At 40.4% G+C, this 19,000-nt stretch overlaps 4 protein-coding genes and 1 pseudogene across 4 annotated transcripts; 1 reads left to right on the forward strand and 4 right to left on the reverse strand.

The window, feature by feature from the left end:
* Nucleotides 1-558: 558 nt before the first annotated feature.
* On the reverse strand, nucleotides 559-3,090 carry LOC110065222 (actin, cytoplasmic-like). Its single transcript, XM_089290417.1, has 3 exons — nucleotides 2,800-3,090; nucleotides 2,614-2,724; nucleotides 559-1,504 (listed from the first exon to the last, which is right to left on the reverse strand). The coding sequence occupies exons 1-3, from the start codon at nucleotides 3,052-3,054 to the stop codon at nucleotides 740-742; spliced, it is 1,131 nt and encodes a 376-aa protein (XP_089146543.1). The 5' UTR covers nucleotides 3,055-3,090; the 3' UTR covers nucleotides 559-739.
* A 2,518-nt stretch (nucleotides 3,091-5,608) lies between these two features.
* On the reverse strand, nucleotides 5,609-8,273 carry LOC110054923 (actin, cytoplasmic-like). Its single transcript, XM_089290416.1, has 3 exons — nucleotides 7,935-8,273; nucleotides 7,748-7,858; nucleotides 5,609-6,557 (listed from the first exon to the last, which is right to left on the reverse strand). The coding sequence occupies exons 1-3, from the start codon at nucleotides 8,187-8,189 to the stop codon at nucleotides 5,793-5,795; spliced, it is 1,131 nt and encodes a 376-aa protein (XP_089146542.1). The 5' UTR covers nucleotides 8,190-8,273; the 3' UTR covers nucleotides 5,609-5,792.
* A 2,626-nt stretch (nucleotides 8,274-10,899) lies between these two features.
* LOC110065201 (actin, cytoplasmic-like) lies at nucleotides 10,900-13,881 on the reverse strand. The gene is made up of 3 exons (XM_089290418.1): nucleotides 13,572-13,881; nucleotides 13,366-13,476; nucleotides 10,900-11,828 (listed from the first exon to the last, which is right to left on the reverse strand). Exons 1-3 carry the CDS (start codon nucleotides 13,824-13,826, stop codon nucleotides 11,064-11,066), a joined length of 1,131 nt encoding a protein of 376 aa, XP_089146544.1. The 5' UTR covers nucleotides 13,827-13,881; the 3' UTR covers nucleotides 10,900-11,063.
* Nucleotides 13,882-15,601: 1,720 nt separating this feature from the next.
* On the reverse strand, nucleotides 15,602-17,017 carry LOC110065177 (uncharacterized). The gene has a single exon (XM_020772280.2). The coding sequence runs from the start codon at nucleotides 16,611-16,613 to the stop codon at nucleotides 15,960-15,962; it is 654 nt and encodes a 217-aa protein (XP_020627939.2). The 5' UTR covers nucleotides 16,614-17,017; the 3' UTR covers nucleotides 15,602-15,959.
* A 17-nt stretch (nucleotides 17,018-17,034) lies between these two features.
* On the forward strand, nucleotides 17,035-18,611 carry LOC110065176 (actin, cytoskeletal 3-like; annotated as a pseudogene).
* The last annotated feature ends 389 nt before the right edge of the window (nucleotides 18,612-19,000 follow it).

Genomic DNA, 19,000 nt, shown 5'->3' on the forward strand with positions numbered 1-19,000 from the left:
ACTAGGTACGAGTCTGTAAATTATGAGATTAGCACCTATTGATCCACATAGTCAGAAAGAACACACCGAGATTCACAAAATCTCCAATTTTAGCGTTAATCAGGCTAGTTTTCACTGAGAGACAACCATTTAAAAACGCCAAAATTACACAAATATTTGGTCATCCGGACACAGCGTTCGGATGGCCATACATTTTTTTGTAAATTTTGATGTTTTCAAATGATTGTATCTTGCTTACTATTGGGTTTCTTTGCACCAAACTTGGGGATTTCGTAAATTTCGGTGTATTGCACTTTATGATTATGTGGATCAATAGCTGCTAATCCCATAATTTGTAGACTCGTACCTAGTCCTTTTCGGCTTGAAATCAGGCAATGGCAGACGTTTTAACTTCTGTGTAAAAATGAAAATGAAGCGTTTCAAGATATTTCAATCAAAACGTTTTCCCATTCTCGAAAGAGAGACCAGAAGCTGTTTAAGGCTCTAGGCTCGTACGGAATGGTAAAAGGACTGGTTACTGAAAGGAACAAAAAACACTAAGAAAGAAAAGAGCTGGACTTAATTCGAAATTGATCGACATCAAATTTAATATCAACATCTTTATAAAGTCTATCATAATAACATACCGCAAGAAAAGTCAAAGTATTCTTGAAATATATAATTTAAGGTCTTTGAACAGCCCAAAGTCAGGAAATTTTGGAATTGGAAAGGTTTCCTTCTAAGTGGACGTGTGTTCTGTTTAGAAGCATTTACGATGAACAATGGAAGGACCAGATTCATCGTATTCTTGCTTAGAAATCCACATCTGTTGGAAGGTGGACAGCGAGGCCAAGATCGATCCTCCGATCCATACAGAATATTTGCGCTCAGGAGGAGCAATGATCTTGATCTTCATTGTGGGTGGAGCCAGAGCAGTGATTTCTTTCTGCATTCTGTCAGCGATTCCTGGGAACATGGTGGAGCCACCAGACAACACTGTGTTGGCGTATAAGTCCTTACGGATGTCTACGTCGCACTTCATGATTGAATTGTATGTGGTTTCGTGTAGGCCTGCAGATTCCATTCCAAGGAAAGAGGGCTGGAACATGGCCTCGGGACATCTGAAGCGCTCGTTGCCGATAGTGATGACCTGACCGTCAGGAAGCTCGTAGTTCTTCTCCAAGCTGGAGCTGGAAGCAGCAGTCTGCATTTCTTGCTCGAAGTCGAGAGCAACATAGCAAAGTTTTTCTTTGATGTCACGCACGATCTCACGCTCGGCTGTGGTAGTGAAAGAGTAGCCACGCTCGGTCAGAATCTTCATGAGGTAGTCTGTCAAGTCCCTGCCGGCCAAGTCAAGACGAAGGATGGCATGGGGAAGGGCGTAACCTTCGTAGATGGGAACCGTGTGACTGACCCCGTCACCGCTGTCCATAACAATACCAGTTGTACGACCAGAGGCGTAGAGAGACAACACAGCCTGGATAGCCACGTACATGGCTGGCGAGTTGAAAGTCTCGAACATGATCTGGTGAAAAAGAGATAGGAGCGTGGTCACTTCACATGAAAACTAGTCACCAGACTACTTAAATGGTACGTTTTCCCACTTTTTCGCGTGGCGTGCATCACTTTCTTGAGGCTGAGATCCCGAGATCCTATTCGTTCCTTTGAACTTAAGCTTTCAGCTCATCAAAGATATAACCTCGCACTGCCTGAAGATGAAAGGACGCGTGATTTTCATGTAAACACTGCTTGCAAACAAAGATCCATTCTTTTTATTGTGCTGTCGAATGATTGTGTCAACTGATATTTTTTCGCCGCTGTATTTCGGAAATGTATTTCTTTATAGTAAGCCAATTTACTACTCTTCAAGTTCTCTTCGGAGTGTGCCACACTCAGACTTATGTAAAATGCACTGATGGTATTGACGGAGACGACGGATTATTCGTATAAGTCCAATAAACGTAAATCTCGAGCCTTTGTGCCTACTCAAAATGACTGTTAGTATAATACCCTCTGACAGTGGTTGACCGCGTTTCGAATCCCTAGTCTGCTCGCACCTGACCAATCAGGTGACAGCATAACCACATTTGGAATAAGATGGGTCCTCGAATGTTTCAGTGAACAGTCGTTTTCATATCTCTATTTAAATTTGAAAATTAAACGACTATTGTGTGGTTAAGCGATGTTCAAACAATGCTATGTTAAAACTCTTTTGTGGCAAGATTATCAAAAGCAGCTTCATCTTGTTTTTTTCTCCTCGCCAAAAAATTCTCCGATCGCAAAGTTGTCGCATTTTGCACAGACCTGATACTTATGCCAATGGCATCAAGTTATGTTCCTCGTTGGAAAAAAAATTTCGTGTAGTGTAGTTCTGTGTACGAAATACAATAGCCTAGATGAACGTTCATGCCATGCATCAGTGAAATCGGGCAGTTTAGTTATCGTTACTGTCGTCGCATCTGGGGTGGTCGCAAACTGTAAATTCCACTTTATTTTAGCGATATTGGGCGTGCGTGTGTGCGTGCGTGCGTCAATGTTTTTTTCATCGAGCAATAAATGAGTGACTTGTACTAAGCAGGAAAAAAATCGTGAGACCATGGACTATGCAATAAATTTAATAATCACAGTTTTTACCTGGGTCATCTTTTCTCTGTTAGCTTTTGGGTTGAGCGGAGCTTCTGTTAGCAGAACTGGGTGTTCCTCGGGAGCTACACGCAGCTCGTTGTAGAAGGTATGATGCCAGATCTGAAATCAAACAAGAGACTTGTCGTTATTGAAAAAGCGTGACATGATGTTCTATGAAAATTAAAGTCAACCTACCTTCTCCATGTCATCCCAGTTGCTCACGATACCGTGTTCGATGGGATATTTCAGAGTCAGAATACCTCGCTTGCTCTGAGCTTCATCGCCGACGTACGAGTCTTTCTGACCCATACCAACCATCACGCCCTGATGTCTTGGACGACCAACGATGGAGGGAAACACTGCACGGGGAGCATCGTCTCCGGCAAAACCGGCCTTGCACATACCGGAGCCATTGTCAATAACCAAAGCAGCAATGTCCTCATCGGCCATTTTTTGGGTCGAAAAAATACTAAGTTAACAACTGGTAAAATATCTTAAATCACAACTTGATTGAACGTTTGAAATTTAGCCTACTGTGATAAACTGTATTGCGGCTTATATAAGCAGGTACCGACTCCTGATTGGAGGAGGGTCATGGTTATTTCTGGTAGCATGAGTTACATGTAGTTGTTATCCAGCCTAAAGACTTTGCATATTTAAACACAAAGTAAAACTCACCGAGCTAACATTGGTGTTTAAGCAGTAAAAGTACATTTATTCTATCTCTAGTGGATAAAATAAGAGAATTTTCGGGCGAGAATTTCCAAACAATTTTTTAATGTATTTTTTCTTTTTTTGCGAAGCTGTGATTACGAGTGAGAGCCGCGTCTCGGATTTCATTGCCAAATATGGACATGTTTGTAGCAAGGGGTTCAAAGCCGGGCATGGCTTGTTTCTCCAGGTGGTATGTTGTTACATGTTGTCATGAGTTGTTTTGGCGTCTTGCGTGGTGATCCTTTCTTTTGTCACGCAGTGGACGATTTTAATTAACGCTACAAACTCTTTCATTCAGTCTGATATGGTAAAGTCACGTTATTCATTCACGTTCTGTTGTATAAAGATCCCCCAAATATTGCATACACAAAGATGTTTAGATTCGTTAGAGATTTTTATTTTTGTTTTATCTTTAGAATTTACCTTGAGTCTATTGAATCCGTTGCCCCATAGTTCTGTTTGTTACATTAACAACGAAAATATTAATTGTGATATTAGGCAGTCGAAAAATGAAGACGTGACGAATCGAAAAGTTCGTTTAAGGTAATATCGTTTCACATGATTACTCTTGAATGTTGTGTCATTTCCAAATAATGTTTAAGAATCACCGAGAAATACTTCCTTTTAAGGAAAAACGAATAACGTTTGTTTTAACCAAATTAGGTGAATATCATGTTGCAGGCTAAAATACGTGCGGTGCACTATAGATTCGTCAATTGCTGCTTCTGGAAAGTTTGCAAGCTAATGTAATGCTAGTCAACGCTAAATTTAAATTGCTATTGTCTAAGCTGTCATGTTTAAAGGATAAATCGAAGATTTATAATTGGAAGAGTATAAAAAGAGAGAAATACACTGGTAGAAAAATAATTACCTTGAATAAAATTATGCAAATATCACGCCATGTAGTGCGTTGACAAGAGTTTACATGGAATAACTATGAACTCCTGTTACCGTAGTGCGAGCCAGATTAGCGAAGGCGCCTCGCAGACGTCACTTTTTCCTTGTGAAAGGAAATACAGGATGTCTGCTCACAGGATATGGTAACTGTAGTTTAAATGTTGTCTTCCAAGGATTATTTTTTTCTTGGCCAATCAGATCAAAATTTCAGATCTTTTGTATGAATAGTAAATGAGTGTTGAATGATAAACTGACTGCCTTTAATTTGTGTAACCGATATACAAAGATTGTTTAATTTGTGTACGAGGAACTTGTGGAGTGTCTGGCTGGTATGCTACCGGTATTTTTCATCTGTAATGCCTAGCTGTTTACAGTAGTTACATCCAAAATGCAGAAGGAAAGCGTGACCAAATGAATCTTAACGTTGCGTTACATGCTGCCTTGACAGGGCTGTAGCCAGACGGCAATTCTTATCGAGGCAATATCAGAAAAAATTTTATTCATACTTATCAATTGTTTTAATATATAGCCTCTTACAGGATCCTTAATAAGGAAATAAACTTAAAGAATTACTGAAGCAAGTCTGCTTGATTACCGGCACGTGAGGTAAATAAGTTTGTTATTGCGTATGCATATGTACGCGTTACCTTAGCGCATTGTGAAAAGGGTTTTCTGGTCATAAATATTAGTACTTTCAAGATAGATTTGTAATAGGAAAAAATATAGACCACAAGTGGATTGGGTGCAAGGTTGGAACCGATATCGGCACGTGCTGGATGCCAATAAAATTTTAAAACACACCTGGAAAAAAGTTTCTTGCGTTCCAAATTAAACAATCTTTAGAGTTATCTTCAGCCAGTCATTCTAGCAAACGTTTTCTAAACGTAACAGCAAACAAGAGAAAAACATACAAAACGACAGAACTCGGGAGGAGCAAAAACAAATGCTCTATATGTAAGAAGACATCGACAGGTGACGTCGCCCATTGTTAGTCGCGTGCCCAGCAAAGGACTATTGGCTGGTAAAACAAATAGTTCTCCGAGTAATAAATTCATCCCTTCTAATCATAAACTTCACTTTTAGACGTTTCACGAAGCAGCCGTGTTGTTGAAAGTTTTAGTTCAAAACACTAGTCGAAGTAAAACTTTTAAAGTTAAAAATGTTTTGAGAGTTTGACTTTCTGAATTTGATGACTACGTAACTGAACAAATTCTAGCCCTTAACCTCCATGGCAAACTTTGCCATACGAAAGTTAAGACTATAAAGTTCTCCGCATAGTGCAGGAAATTTTACATAACTTGAACCGGAAAATAAGGAGGGGTAAAGTTGATGACTATTTGTTTTTTGAAAAAAAAAAAAAAAGTAACTGGCAAAATATTAGTAGACACCCTGATATGTCAACAAGATCTTTATTGGGAAATACAGCGCGCCAGCACATCTACAAAAATAGGATAAAGCTTAAAGAAGCACAGCGGAGAACACTGACAAATTTGTATTTCCACGATCATAAATACGTAGTCTATTAACTTTAGTTCTTAACCGACTTATTTCCTAAAGGACAAAGTTCGATTTCGTTTTTAGAAGCATTTTCGGTGAACGATGGAAGGACCAGATTCATCATATTCTTGCTTAGAAATCCACATCTGTTGGAAGGTGGACAGCGAGGCCAAGATCGATCCTCCGATCCATACAGAGTATTTACGTTCAGGAGGAGCAATGATCTTGATCTTCATTGTGGGTGGAGCCAGAGCAGTGATTTCTTTCTGCATTCTGTCAGCGATTCCTGGGAACATGGTGGAGCCACCAGACAACACTGTGTTGGCGTATAAGTCCTTACGGATGTCCACGTCGCACTTCATGATTGAATTATATGTGGTCTCGTGGATACCTGCAGATTCCATTCCAAGGAAAGAGGGCTGGAACATGGCCTCGGGACATCTGAAGCGCTCGTTGCCAATGGTGATAACCTGTCCGTCGGGAAGCTCGTAACTCTTCTCCAAGCTGGAGCTGGAAGCAGCAGTCTGCATTTCTTGCTCGAAGTCGAGAGCAACATAGCAAAGTTTTTCTTTGATGTCACGCACGATCTCACGCTCGGCTGTGGTGGTGAAGGAGTAGCCACGCTCGGTCAGAATCTTCATGAGGTAGTCTGTCAAGTCCCTGCCGGCCAAGTCAAGACGAAGGATGGCATGGGGAAGAGCGTAACCTTCGTAGATGGGAACAGTGTGACTGACACCATCACCGCTGTCAAAGACAATACCAGTTGTACGACCAGAGGCGTAAAGAGACAACACAGCCTGGATAGCCACGTACATGGCTGGCGAGTTGAAAGTCTCAAACATAATCTGTTGAGAAGAGAAATTTCAAACTCGTTTTAAAATACAATAATATTGACAAAATTCAAATTACGATTTCTTGATATTTCGAGACAACGCCAAGACCGTTTGTGGCGTTGGGGACAGAAACATAAACTGTTGAAACTCGTTTGAAATAAAACGAAATGAGAACATTTGAACTTTTAAGTTAGTGATGAAACGATTTCAAGAAAAGAAAATATATCCACGAAGTATTTTGAAATAATCAAAATATTCACAAAAATCCGTGTGATTTCTCAGTTATAATATGGAAGAACTCCTTGACAAACTGTGACGTTAGATTAACGTGTTAATCGTAAAGGCAAAAAGACAAAACTTCAAATTTTCTTTTCGTTACAGGGAATTCAAACAGAACGTCTATTGTGAATAGCCACGCATTAATTTTCCGTCAGCTGATGACAGTTATTGTTCAGATATTCTAACAAAAGGTGCAACCGTTCGTGCATATAAATAAGTCATCCTTCCGACAGCTTGTATAACAGATTCTGACCAATCGGCGTTTTTCGATACCATATATGGTCATGAAAAAAAGTCAGATATGATCAGGCAGTTACTCGAAAGTTCCTTGTGAGAGGGAAAAATAAAACTCATTTTTCTTTTAAATTCAAAAATTATAACGTATTTTGTCGACCAAATTCTGCGGATCGTACGACAAACAACTGCGACAAACTAGTGCCCGGTTAACATGTGTGGTAAGAACAGGTCATAAAATCATTTTCAACTTTAGCCAACAAAATATATGCAAATTTACCATAAGTACTTAAGGGCAACGACGTTTGCAAAGTTTGCCAGTGTGTGTGTACTGAATTTATTCTTGCAATTTTTCACTCACAGTTACTTTGCAAACCAACTCAATATAACCAGCAATTTGAAACATTCACTATATTATACGTTTCTGGAAAGTCACAAAAAAACTTGTCGAAAATTGTATACAGATATCTGCGGTGAATTAAATATCCCAACGAGATTAGTAGCTTTTAATCGGTTACGTATAATGTAAAATCGCGTAAACGAAAAGGCTTGAAGAAGCAGAGACCTTTTAAAGCTTTTACACGTCCACACCCACAAGTGTACTATGAATGTACTGTGCGACAGTACGCAAAAATATTACAACCTCAGCTTGATTTACGCTCGTAGTTCGATCGGAACAAAATTTTTACCTGGGTCATCTTTTCTCTGTTAGCTTTTGGGTTGAGCGGAGCTTCTGTCAGCAGAACTGGGTGTTCCTCGGGAGCTACACGCAGCTCGTTGTAGAAGGTGTGATGCCAGATCTGAAATGAATTGAACGAAATTCGTCGTTAGACGATGTGCGAACTCGTCATCTACGGCAAAAAAAATTGATCTTACCTTCTCCATGTCATCCCAGTTGGTGACGATACCGTGTTCGATGGGATATTTCAGAGTCAAAATACCTCGCTTGCTCTGAGCTTCATCGCCGACGTACGAGTCTTTCTGACCCATACCAACCATCACGCCCTGATGTCTTGGACGACCAACGATGGAGGGAAACACTGCACGGGGAGCATCGTCTCCGGCAAAACCGGCCTTGCACATACCGGAGCCATTGTCAATAACCAAAGCAGCAACGTCGTCGTCAGCCATTTCGGATTGTGGTTAAAATCTGAATTTCGTCTTCTTCTCAACAACCAGCCTCCTCGAACAGTGTGGAACTGTGATCTCTGTGCACGGCTGTTCCACGCTTTATGTCGGCAATGCTTGAACGCCATTGGTTGAAAATGGCCACACGAACAATGATGCAGTTCCGGGTGCCAAACTCATGATTATTTTACAGAAGCGTGTTGAAGATTCAATTCGTGTCGAAAACCCGGATAAACTTCGCCAATTTGGCGTTGGTTCTATTTCAGTCGATGTCGGCCCCGTTATTCGTGCCAGGAGCAGTTATTAGTAAAGCTAAACAAACCACTCAGCTTTTAGTTGCAATAATTTTAAAAATCAATACAATCACGCTTGAATGAATGCAAGTCTACTGACAGAAATGAACGAATTTTCTCATTCGACATGCACAGCAGATGTCTACAATTGTACAGCTGAACTGGTTTTCAACACATAAAATTTTACGGAGCTATCAGTGATGACAATAGTTTCTCGAATATCGCTTAAAGCACATTGTGCCGGCGTCTGTTTATTTGCTTTTCGCCCAAATCGCCAATGATCGGTCGCTGTGATCTTCATTTGCATGAATTGCTTTCTTGTTTAAAACTAATGGAGTGGAGCATTATTTTATCGTTCGACAGAATCCTTTATTAGGCCATTTTGTTTGTTTTTGGTGAATAAGCGACGTAATTTTTGTGACGACTATAGTACATTAAGAATGCTTGAAACTTTCTTTGGTAATATGGCAATAGATCGTAGAAACTTAAGTATGTTATGAAATTGGCTTTACCACTTGAGAAAGAAATTGATTCGGCAGGTCTGTGACTTAAACTGCATGTACTTTCCAGTAAGATTGGCAAAGATACCCAATAAATATGCACGAAAATAAATGGTTAAAATTACAAAAAAAGATTTCAGTAAAGAAGACAAATAATTATTTTCACCGTGTAGACCTTTGTTCACATAGTTATTCACATATTCAAGTTATGTCCCCAATTTGCATTTTTCCAATAAATTGTTTTACCCTGTGACGTCATTTCCATTGTTGGGGTCATCATCATTGGGGGCTTTCAATATATATTTAGAAATGCCATAACACTTCGGCACGTTATAATAAAATAAAAATCATAACCATTTTTGGCAAATTTGGCATAGAGAAATATTTCTGACCAAAAAAGAGTTCAGTACTATTTTTAGATTATATAATATCCTGTAACTGCGGCAGCCGAAATGTCAATGAGTACTGAACAGTGAGGCGATATTTTTTAATAGGCATCGGTTTGAATTCTGTAAATATCATTTGATTCCCTGTCATAAACCTGAAATGAAACCACCACTGCCTCCAAACAACACCCTGGGAATTTTAGGTGCGCTGCCAATTTTCTACGTTGCGAAGCAAACCCTTTATTTCTTTAACCAATTGGCAGTTTTAAATTAAAAGAATGCTTGTTATCAGACGTCCGAGGCCGAGGAGTGTAGTGTTCTTCCTACACTGTCGAACCTCGCTAATATCGACTCAAAAAGGACCGAGCTGAGTGTCCATATTATGATTAAGGAGGTGCTGATACCAATAAAGCAGAGATTTTATGAACTTTGATTTCTCTGGGACCAAGAAAACTGTCCATGCTATAGAGATGTCCGTATTATGGAGGTGTTAGTAACGAGAATTTCGGCTGTATTTCGTTTTGGTCTTCCGTGTGTTTGTTTGTTTGCATGTATGATTGTTTGCTTGTTTGTTTGTTTGTTTCTAAGCTTGTTTGCTGTCTCCTTCTCTTATATCTTATCTACTTCTTCCGCGTCGCTACAAAAAACATGTAACAAACTGTACTTGCCTACACACGGAATGCGCACGCGTGAAATACATATGTATGTTATTGAACAAGCGTGCGGTCCATGTTTGGGAATTGGTGGAAGTTTTTTTATGGACCTCGACTGCGGCTCGATCCAGAGACCAATATTGCCTAATACGGACGGAACAAGATGCTTCAATAACTGACTAATACTGGTCTCTTAAAATTTTGCTGATAAATTAATGCATCAATTCTCGGTAAGCCAGCACCCCAAAGCTAAGCGCGTATTTGCATTTTTCAGACCGCTCTCGTCAAAGCTAAACTAAGATAATCCTCCAGACATCAAGACAAATATATTTCCATTTAAGAAGAAACTGTTTCCTTTTGTGCGGTGTTTTGGAAAAGCAATTTGCCGAAACAATTTCTGAGATGTCCATTTTAGCGGTCCGTATTGCAAAATTCGGACCGCTCAGGGACCAATCAGAATTTTTCTTTCCGTCGTGGATCAATTTGCCATATCATAAATTAAAATAACTTGAAGTTGGTGATAGAACAGGTTAGGTTCGCCACATAAAAAAAATGTCTCACGGAGAGCACGAGCATACTTTCTGCGCGGAGTTTGTTCCACTGACGTACCCATGGCATTCCGTAGGATTTTATGTCGTTCGCCATGTCGATCAAGCTGTTTCAAAATTACTATTGTTTTGTTTTCTCAGTTGATGTCCGGTTGACCGTGATTTCGTTCACATGACTGTATATTGACTAGATTGCGCGGTCACTAAAGAAGTCGAGCAATGTGAAAAGACAGGTTTTCAAGTTAGTCACGTGATCGTCGCTTTTTCAGGCGTTCACAACAAATATTACTCTCTTTTGAAGAAATTTGATGCCATTAAATCACAACCAAAACATTCTTTTTTCATTTTTTTTTTAATGATGCCCAACAGTTGACGAAACAATACTTTCTACACGGAGAAGTGGTTTGGGGGAGTTTTTGTATATAACGTTAAAGGTGAAATAACAGAGACCAAATATTCAATTAAAGTTTCAATGAAAGCAAATTGAAGTTCTAGCCTTAGAAGCATTTACGATGAACGATAGAAGGACCTGCTTCGTCGTATTCTTGCTTGGAAATCCACATCTGTTGGAAGGTAGACAGCGAGGCCAAGATCGATCCTCCGATCCATACGGAGTATTTACGTTCAGGAGGAGCAATGATCTTGATCTTCATTGTGGGTGGAGCCAGAGCAGTGATTTCTCTCTGCATTCTGTCAGCGATTCCTGGGAACATACTGGAGCCCCCAGACAATACTATGTTGGCGTACAAGTCCTTACGGATGTCCACGTCGCACTTCATGATGGAATTGTAGGTGGACTCGTGGATGCCTGCAGTTTCCATTCCAAGGAAAGAGGGCTGAAACAGGGCCTCAGGATCCCTGAAACGCTCGTTGTTAATAGTAATGACCTGACCGTCCGGAAGCTCGTAGCTCTTTTCCATGGTGGAGCTTGAGCCAGCGGTCGTCATTTCTTGCTCGAAGTCGAGAGCAACATAGCAAAGTTTCTCTTTGATGTCACGCACGATCTCACGCTCGGCTGTGGTGGTGAAGGAGTAGCCACGCTCGGTCAGAATCTTCATGAGGTAGTCTGTCAAGTCCCTGCCAGCCAAGTCAAGACGAAGGATGGCATGAGGAAGAGCGTAACCTTCGTAGATGGGAACTGCGTGACTGACTCCGTCACCGCTGTCAAAGACAATACCAGTTGTACGGCCAGAGGCGTAGAGAGACAACACAGCCTGAATGGCGACATACATTGCCGGAGTATTGAATGTCTCGAACATGATCTGGTTGGTGAAAAGGAGATACAAGCACGGTCATTTAAAACAACAAATAGTTAATGGACCACTTCTTTTTAATTTTTCCTAAGCAGTAAACGTTTTCCCATTGGTGCGTTTCGCGCTCTCGCATAGTCCTTGTGCCCCCTTAAAGGCCCCTAGTCAGCTACACCTTTGTTTTTGTTTTACATGCGAGCGTTTGGCTATTATATTTTATTCGGAGCATGTCAAAACGAAGGAAATCACTCTGAAACTACTAAAGGTAATTAAACATACTTTCAGGAACACAACTTACAGTGAAGCAATAAGATTTCGCATCACCATGCAATATCAATCATTTCGATGGCATCGAAAATGAATGGCGGAAGCTGACTAGGGTCAATTAGGTTGCTACGCGTTCTTATCATGACCAACTCTAATACTTTGAGGACAAAAGCGAGATCAAAGACTTTTTCTCATACAAAGGGTGATTTTTTTTCCAATTGGAAAGCTCCAGGCAAAGAAAACAAGGTCAGTTCGCGGTTAATGTAAGAATGAGAACTTTGCTGACGTCATTGTTTACATTTTTCCTCATTAGCGACTTTGCGTAAAGAGGGCATCGTGCTAGATATGAATTGACTCCAAACCGTTAATATCTAGTGAAACTTAGTACATGGTGATATTATTAGTTCTTTGGGTGTCATATTGAAGTAGATACTGGCTTTCAAAACCAGCAACATTTCTGGGTGGCAAAAGCACTAAATAAGCCTTTACATTCTTTGTAAAATTTTGAGTTTTTTTCAATCAGCGTTGAACAAAAAGCATCCAATACATCGGGCTGGAATGTTCCGGGATAGTCCATCGTTCTATGTCCTTTCAATAGTCAGAACTGGTATTTTTGTAGCTCGATCAAAAACTGAATTACTTATCGGTAATGAGGATAATATTGTAAATGAAGATTCCCTTCTAACTTAAGATGCTTATTCAAGTTTAATTCATTATCAGTATTACTTTTGAAAACTAATTCAAACTGCAGGAGTGACTCGCTGACCAACCGGCAACATCTTTAACCATATAAGGAATTCCGCTAACTATATTATGTTTTTTCCGATTCCCGGCCGGAAGTGTTTTGTTTTGATGAGAAAACTATGATCTGCACTTCACGTTTAGAACTGACAAACAATCTATGCTTTACTACAGAAAATTGCCTTGAATTTTTTTTACGTTAACTAGTGTTAAACAAGTAGTAGTAATATCTTGTGGAAATGATGCTTTTGTGTTCAGAAGTTAGAAGAGTCGGGGACTATACATTTCCGGAAAATTCTTCTGAAGGCGAATCAACGTTTTTGTTTAATCGGGACACTTGTAATTTTCCTATACAAACAGAAATTTCCAAGAGTTCCAAATTGACTTGACAGGTGTAAAATAAAACAATTTCAAAATTTACGCGCTGAAAAAATGAAAAGCGACCATTTGGGTATAAACTGATCACTTCAAAGCCTTTAATCAAGGTGAAAAATGTTTAATTTTTCAGGGAAAAAAAAAGAAAAAGAAAACAAATTAATACCTGAGTCATTTTTTCTCTGTTAGCTTTTGGGTTGAGTGGAGCCTCTGTCAGCAGAACTGGGTGTTCCTCAGGAGCTATGCGCAGTTCGTTGTAGAAGGTGTGGTGCCAAATCTAAAATTTAAAATAGAGTTCACGGACATTTAGAAATCTGGAACTAGCAGTGGAATTCGTGCCTGGTATTAACTAATCCTTAGGGTTTTAATTACCTTCTCCATGTCATCCCAGTTGGTGACGATACCGTGTTCGATGGGATATTTCAGAGTCAGAATACCTCGCTTGCTCTGAGCTTCATCGCCGACGTACGAGTCTTTCTGACCCATACCAACCATCACGCCCTGATGTCTTGGACGACCAACGATGGAGGGAAAAACTGCACGGGGAGCATCGTCTCCGGCAAAACCGGCCTTACACATACCGGAGCCATTGTCAATAACCAAAGCAGCAACGTCTTCATCGGCCATTTCTTTAGCTATTAGATGATCAGCTGAAATGAAAGAGCTTTCTCAATTCCTTACATCAACGACGAACGAGCAAGTGCAAACGGCATCAATCAGGATGGGTTTTGCGGCTTTATACAGGTCGAGTTCGGTGCACATGCGCTGTAAAGCTCTTTCCGCATGTAGCTAGAAATGTTAGTTCTCCTGACAGATTGCATAACGATTGCGTTCATGTGAGTTGTGAGAATACGATGACACATCTGGACCACCCTTAGTTGATAGTTTTCTTTATTCTCTTCACCTGTTCGCTCTAATATCTATTGATATTGTAAAGAGAAAGGAGATGTTAATCTCGTCCGAGACCACCTGTGAGTCCTTTCGTAAACCCATGCTGGACTCCCGTTATGTCTTTTTAAAATACAGACAACTCGGCAGTCTTAAGATATTTTTCTTTTTGTTGAAAGATTTATTCAAGTTCTCGTTCATCGATCTCATTCGCTTATTGTTGCAACTGAAGCGAATGAAGCATCATTTAAGTTTTCTTAGAGAGACGACTGGTTCTTGTTTTCTAGTTTTAATATTTTATTCTTCGAGTTCAGTTAATTCATTAGCAGCAGGATTCTTTCATCAGCAGCTTTGTTACCATTCTTGAAAGATTCTTCCCTAGTTTTTCTCCATATTTGGTTATGAATCGACGCTTCGACCGATCTTGAAAATCCACCTGTCTCACAATAAAGGTTGAGTAATCGATAATCACCGCCAATCCTCAACAGAGTTTTTAGCGTAACGTTCTCTTTGAAATCTCAGTCTCCAACAAAATAACACTGAGAAGCTTGTTGTCCTTAGAAAATACTTTTTAATCAGTCACCGATTTCTTGACAACTTCAGATCATCTTAAAATTTAGGACTCCTAAACTAAATTGTTGTTGAATCTTGCAAAAGGGAAAAATCACTATAAGCCTACTTAGGACAGCTTTCGGGATCAACCCTGACTAAAGTAGCTTATGGTTGGGAAACCATGTGCTTGACTAAGGATGATGGCGAGCAATCCTACGAATGGGTGCACGGTGTTATTGTGGTGTATTATTGAGAAATGAAACAATAATTATTTTTATAATTTACCCTCACAGTGTCTCCATCAAGGTACATAAATGGGTTACCATCTATTAAAAGGACTAGCATCCTGGAGAAGAGCAGCAGTTCTGCTAGTCGCTTCATGTTATGGAAACAAAGTGTCTGCATGATGGGCCACTAAGCTCGAGCGCAGAATTAATCTCCCCCACCCCCCTCCCCCCATTTCATCACCCCCTTTCTAACATTGCCACACGATTTACATTCGACAGATTTGATGAATAAGTCTTTCCTAGGCACCTGAAGTTGTAGAGTCGAGTTACTAGATTAATGCCGCCTATTCGCTCTGACCTGAGCAAAAGGCTTCCACTGCCGCGGCAGCTTTTCAGCGGACTCGGTGTTGTTCTGTCTTGGATCGGAAAAAAGTCAGTTTCACCATTGTTGTTGTTGTCGTTTTTAGATAAAAAGAGTAGCTGTGTTCTACCCAATTTGTTTTGTCTTAATGAATAAATGAAGCCATCAAAAATGCCTGCATTAAAATGGCGAAAAATCCAATACACGCCCCGGTGGTTTCCCCTGTGGAAAATAAAACCAAGAAAAGGTCTAGCCTGGCGCCGTTTATCCTTCAATCGGTTACGTGATCTCTTCAGTCTTGAATATCACCTCTACTGACGCAGGTTTTCCCGGAAAACGCTAATACTGTCAAATTATCAAAACTGACCTCCGTATTAAATTAATCAGTCTATTTATTCAATGCATATAATAGGAATTTAAGTTACATGCTGGAATGATACAATGTACATTACTGAAACACACGCAAGAATGGTTTAACAAGAAAGGAACCGCATCAGACGAGCGGAAAGGCCGTTCCGTCGTTGTTAAAGCCATCTATAAAAGATTACTTTAAACCTACGTGCATTTTCCTAGAAATAAGAAGAACTTGATCGTTCGTTTTGGAAAGTAATGTCTATGCTGTTAACCGTTTACGGTTTTGGCTTTCGTTATATACACATTGTTCAAGTGACGAATATAAAGTACAGGGATGCCTGGGGTTGTTCGCAGTTTTGATCAGAAAATCAAGTCTGCTCAAGCAAAATTGTCCTCGTTAGAAGGCAATTCTCTCTCCAATTCGTCGGCAATCTCTCTCAGCTTCTTCACCACTTCAGGTTCTATAACTTTCTTGCCTTTCTTAGATGCATCAATTTCCATCGCATTTTTCACCAGAGTGTAGATGTCGAGTGGCAGAAGAGCAGCATTGATAACGAAGCCACCAACATGAGCGACTCTGCCCGCCATCTTGAGACTTCGGAACAGAGCTTCACCGCCTTCGCCGACTGCTTGCGCGCCAACTCTGACTCCGATTTTATACCCTGTTTGTACGCAGGTTTGTAAAATTCTTGTACCTTTATATCCCATCCGTATTCCGTCCAATATTAGCTTGTTTTGCTGTTTTGCTTCCTCCAAGAGCTTCTTAAAGGCTTTTGCGGCTTCTCGGTCTTCTTCGATGATTTTCTCAACAGTGTGGAGAGTTGTTTTCTGAAGGTACGCTTCTGTCGCCGAAGATCCCAAATTTACCAGTCCACCTGCGGCCCCAAACACAGCACCAGCTCCAGACAGTACTACGGAAGCTCCAAACGTCACGAAGGAAAGAGCAAAGCCAGTTGCCACAGCAGCAAACCCAGCAATTGAGACAGAGCTTCCTGCTACATTTACCACGCACACATTTTTATGATCCTCCATCAGTTCATCTGCAAAGACTCGCAAGATGCGAACGGTCGCTTTTCGTTTCGTAATCCAAACAGACAACCGCCGCTCTAAGTCAGACTTTGCTCTTCGGTCATGCTAAGACAATTTGCGCGATAAAACAACTGGCCCACTGTATCTTTGCAACTGGAAACAATTCTCTCACAAAAATTCGCTCACCGTGACTCAGCATCCTTGGCAAGATCAAGAAATTTATTGGCTGAAGCTTTGTTTCAATTTTTCGGAAAAGGACATACTTTCTCGGTGTATCTATAACGAAATTGAATCTCTTGCAATTCCAGAAAAAGAATCATCGAAATCAAATATCATAACACAGATAGCCATAATGGTCCAGAAAAGACACACTGTAAATTGGCATAGCAGTACTGAACTGGCTCGATCCTCAGACCCAACGAGGTCGCTCGCTCTCGCTCTCAATCTAGTGACAGCGATCTACCTCGGACCATCTTTGCTCAGTTCCTGCGCCTTGACATTTGCCTCGGTCAATCGCGGCAGAAGCTTAACAGACTACCTCATGAAGAGTTGCACCGGCCCTCATTCACCACCACAGTCGAGCGTGAGATCGTGCGTGACATCAAAGAGAAGCTGTGTTATGTTGCCCTTGACTTCGAACAAGAAATGGGTACTGCTGCCTCCAGCTCCAGCTTGGAGAAGAGTTACAAGTTAAGGTTAGGGAATCACCATTGGTAACTAGGCTTTTGTACATTATGCTAGCATTTTTTTGTGCATTTTAGTGAGGCAAAAGCATTAAGCATTATATTTGAGCATTTTAGTGTCATTTTCCCTGAAAGTTAATATTTTTTCCACAGAAAATAGACATAAAAATTATTTTTTACGAGAAAATGAAGACTTAAACTTCGTCTCTTCACTTAAGTGTTACTGAAAGGGGACAAAGGACTAACAGAACAAGAGATCATTTAAAGAATTATCTTTTGGTGTATTAAAACTATTGCATACGTTGTTGTTAACTTGTTATACTAAGTATATGTTTTTGTTAAGCGCTCTGAACTGTTAATTGTGTTGAAACGTTAAAATTATTAAAATTTAAAAAACCCTATGTATGAAGATTAACTGAGCATTTTAGTGACCTTTTTTGGGGAAACCGAGCATTTTAGTGGAAAAAAAGGGAGCATTAAGGTGGAGCATTTTAGTGTAGAAATAAAAGCATAATGTACAAAAGCCTATTGGTAACAAACCCTTCAGATGTCAGGAGGCCATGTTTCAGCCCTCTTTCCTTGGAATGGAATCTGCAGGCATCCACGAGTCCACCTACAATTCCATCATGAAGTGCGACGTGGACATCCGTAAGGACTTATACGCCAACACAGTGTGTTGTCTGGTGGCTCCACCATGTTCCCAGGAATCGCGAAGAAAACGCAGAAAGAAATCACTTCTCTCCACAATGAGAGATGGAGATCGTTGCTTCGTCCCGGAGGGTAGATACTCTGTTTGGATCGGAGGATCGATCTTGACCTCGCTATCGACCTTCCAACAGGTGTGGATATATGATGAATCTGATCCTTTATTGGTCCGGAAAGGCTTCTAAGACCGTTTGAAACACTATTTCAGTTTTACTTGAATTTGAATCGAATATTTGCTCTTTGTAAGCTCTGAATAAACCTTGTTTGAACTCGATCCATTTTCAACATAGTCGTTAAGAAATGAAACTAAGGGACTTACAGGATTGTACAGAGTTTACCCGCAGAGTTTTCACTTCACTTCACCACGCTCCCTTTCTACTACATCCTGACATGACCGCGATGGGACAGAGTGGTTTTTCTGTGAACACCTTCTGCTTCCAATAAGTGATTTGTAGAGACAGTGGTTCTGTGAGGGACTGATGAATTGACTTCTTACCTAAACTGACAGGTTTAGTAAAACAATGTAACAGTAACGTGCATGAGAATTGGTGTGCGTTGTATATGGAGACGGGTTAACCAAATTATTTCATGGAAGAATTTTTTTAAAAAAATATATCTGTGTTCTGGCTCTTATTTCTGGCGGTGAAAGTGTAGTAAAACGTAAGCTAATCTCACTTGCCTTCATACTGGAGTGAGCTTTTAGCAAACAGAGCAATGATAGAAGCCGCTACCTGCAAGATTTAAAAAGAAGATTTGTTTCCAAAAAAAATCAGCGTTAACTCTATTCAAGTTAATTTTTCTAATTTCTCTGAAACAGATTGGTTTACATGTTAATGTGCTCGACAAAGTGGTGAGCTGAGATCTCGTGGGTGTCCTGTTGACGCAAGCCAGCCTCTTTCGAGCCACAAGTGGCTGGCTGAATGACGTCACACTTTCCTTTGGCAAAGGATTCTGCTTGTAGCAGGGGCGCATCGCTGAGCACGTGCAAACGAGATGGTTTGG

This window comes from Orbicella faveolata, unplaced genomic scaffold (genome assembly GCF_042242905.1).
Source record: "Orbicella faveolata isolate gen_17 unplaced genomic scaffold, um_ofav_v1 contig_2, whole genome shotgun sequence".
NCBI lineage: Eukaryota > Metazoa > Cnidaria > Anthozoa > Scleractinia > Merulinidae > Orbicella > Orbicella faveolata.

Bases quoted from the DNA above. Each gene is read 5' to 3' on its own strand.
- LOC110065222 (XM_089290417.1), bottom strand. From the start codon at position 3,054: ATGGCCGATGAGGACATTGCTGCTTTGGTTATTGACAATGGCTCCGGT. The intron at 2,725-2,799 runs GTAGGTTGACTT...GTTTGATTTCAG, and splicing joins ACTGGGATGACATGGAGAAG to ATCTGGCATCATACCTTCTA. The intron at 1,505-2,613 runs GTAAAAACTGTG...CTTTTTCACCAG, and splicing joins ACAGAGAAAAGATGACCCAG to ATCATGTTCGAGACTTTCAA.
- LOC110054923 (XM_089290416.1), bottom strand. From the start codon at position 8,189: ATGGCTGACGACGACGTTGCTGCTTTGGTTATTGACAATGGCTCCGGT. The intron at 7,859-7,934 runs GTAAGATCAATT...AATTCATTTCAG, and splicing joins ACTGGGATGACATGGAGAAG to ATCTGGCATCACACCTTCTA. The intron at 6,558-7,747 runs GTAAAAATTTTG...TCTTCTCAACAG, and splicing joins ACAGAGAAAAGATGACCCAG to ATTATGTTTGAGACTTTCAA.
- LOC110065201 (XM_089290418.1), bottom strand. From the start codon at position 13,826: ATGGCCGATGAAGACGTTGCTGCTTTGGTTATTGACAATGGCTCCGGT. The intron at 13,477-13,571 runs GTAATTAAAACC...TTTAAATTTTAG, and splicing joins ACTGGGATGACATGGAGAAG to ATTTGGCACCACACCTTCTA. The intron at 11,829-13,365 runs GTATTAATTTGT...TTCACCAACCAG, and splicing joins ACAGAGAAAAAATGACTCAG to ATCATGTTCGAGACATTCAA.
- LOC110065177 (XM_020772280.2), bottom strand. From the start codon at position 16,613: ATGGAGGATCATAAAAATGTGTGCGTGGTAAATGTAGCAGGAAGCTCT.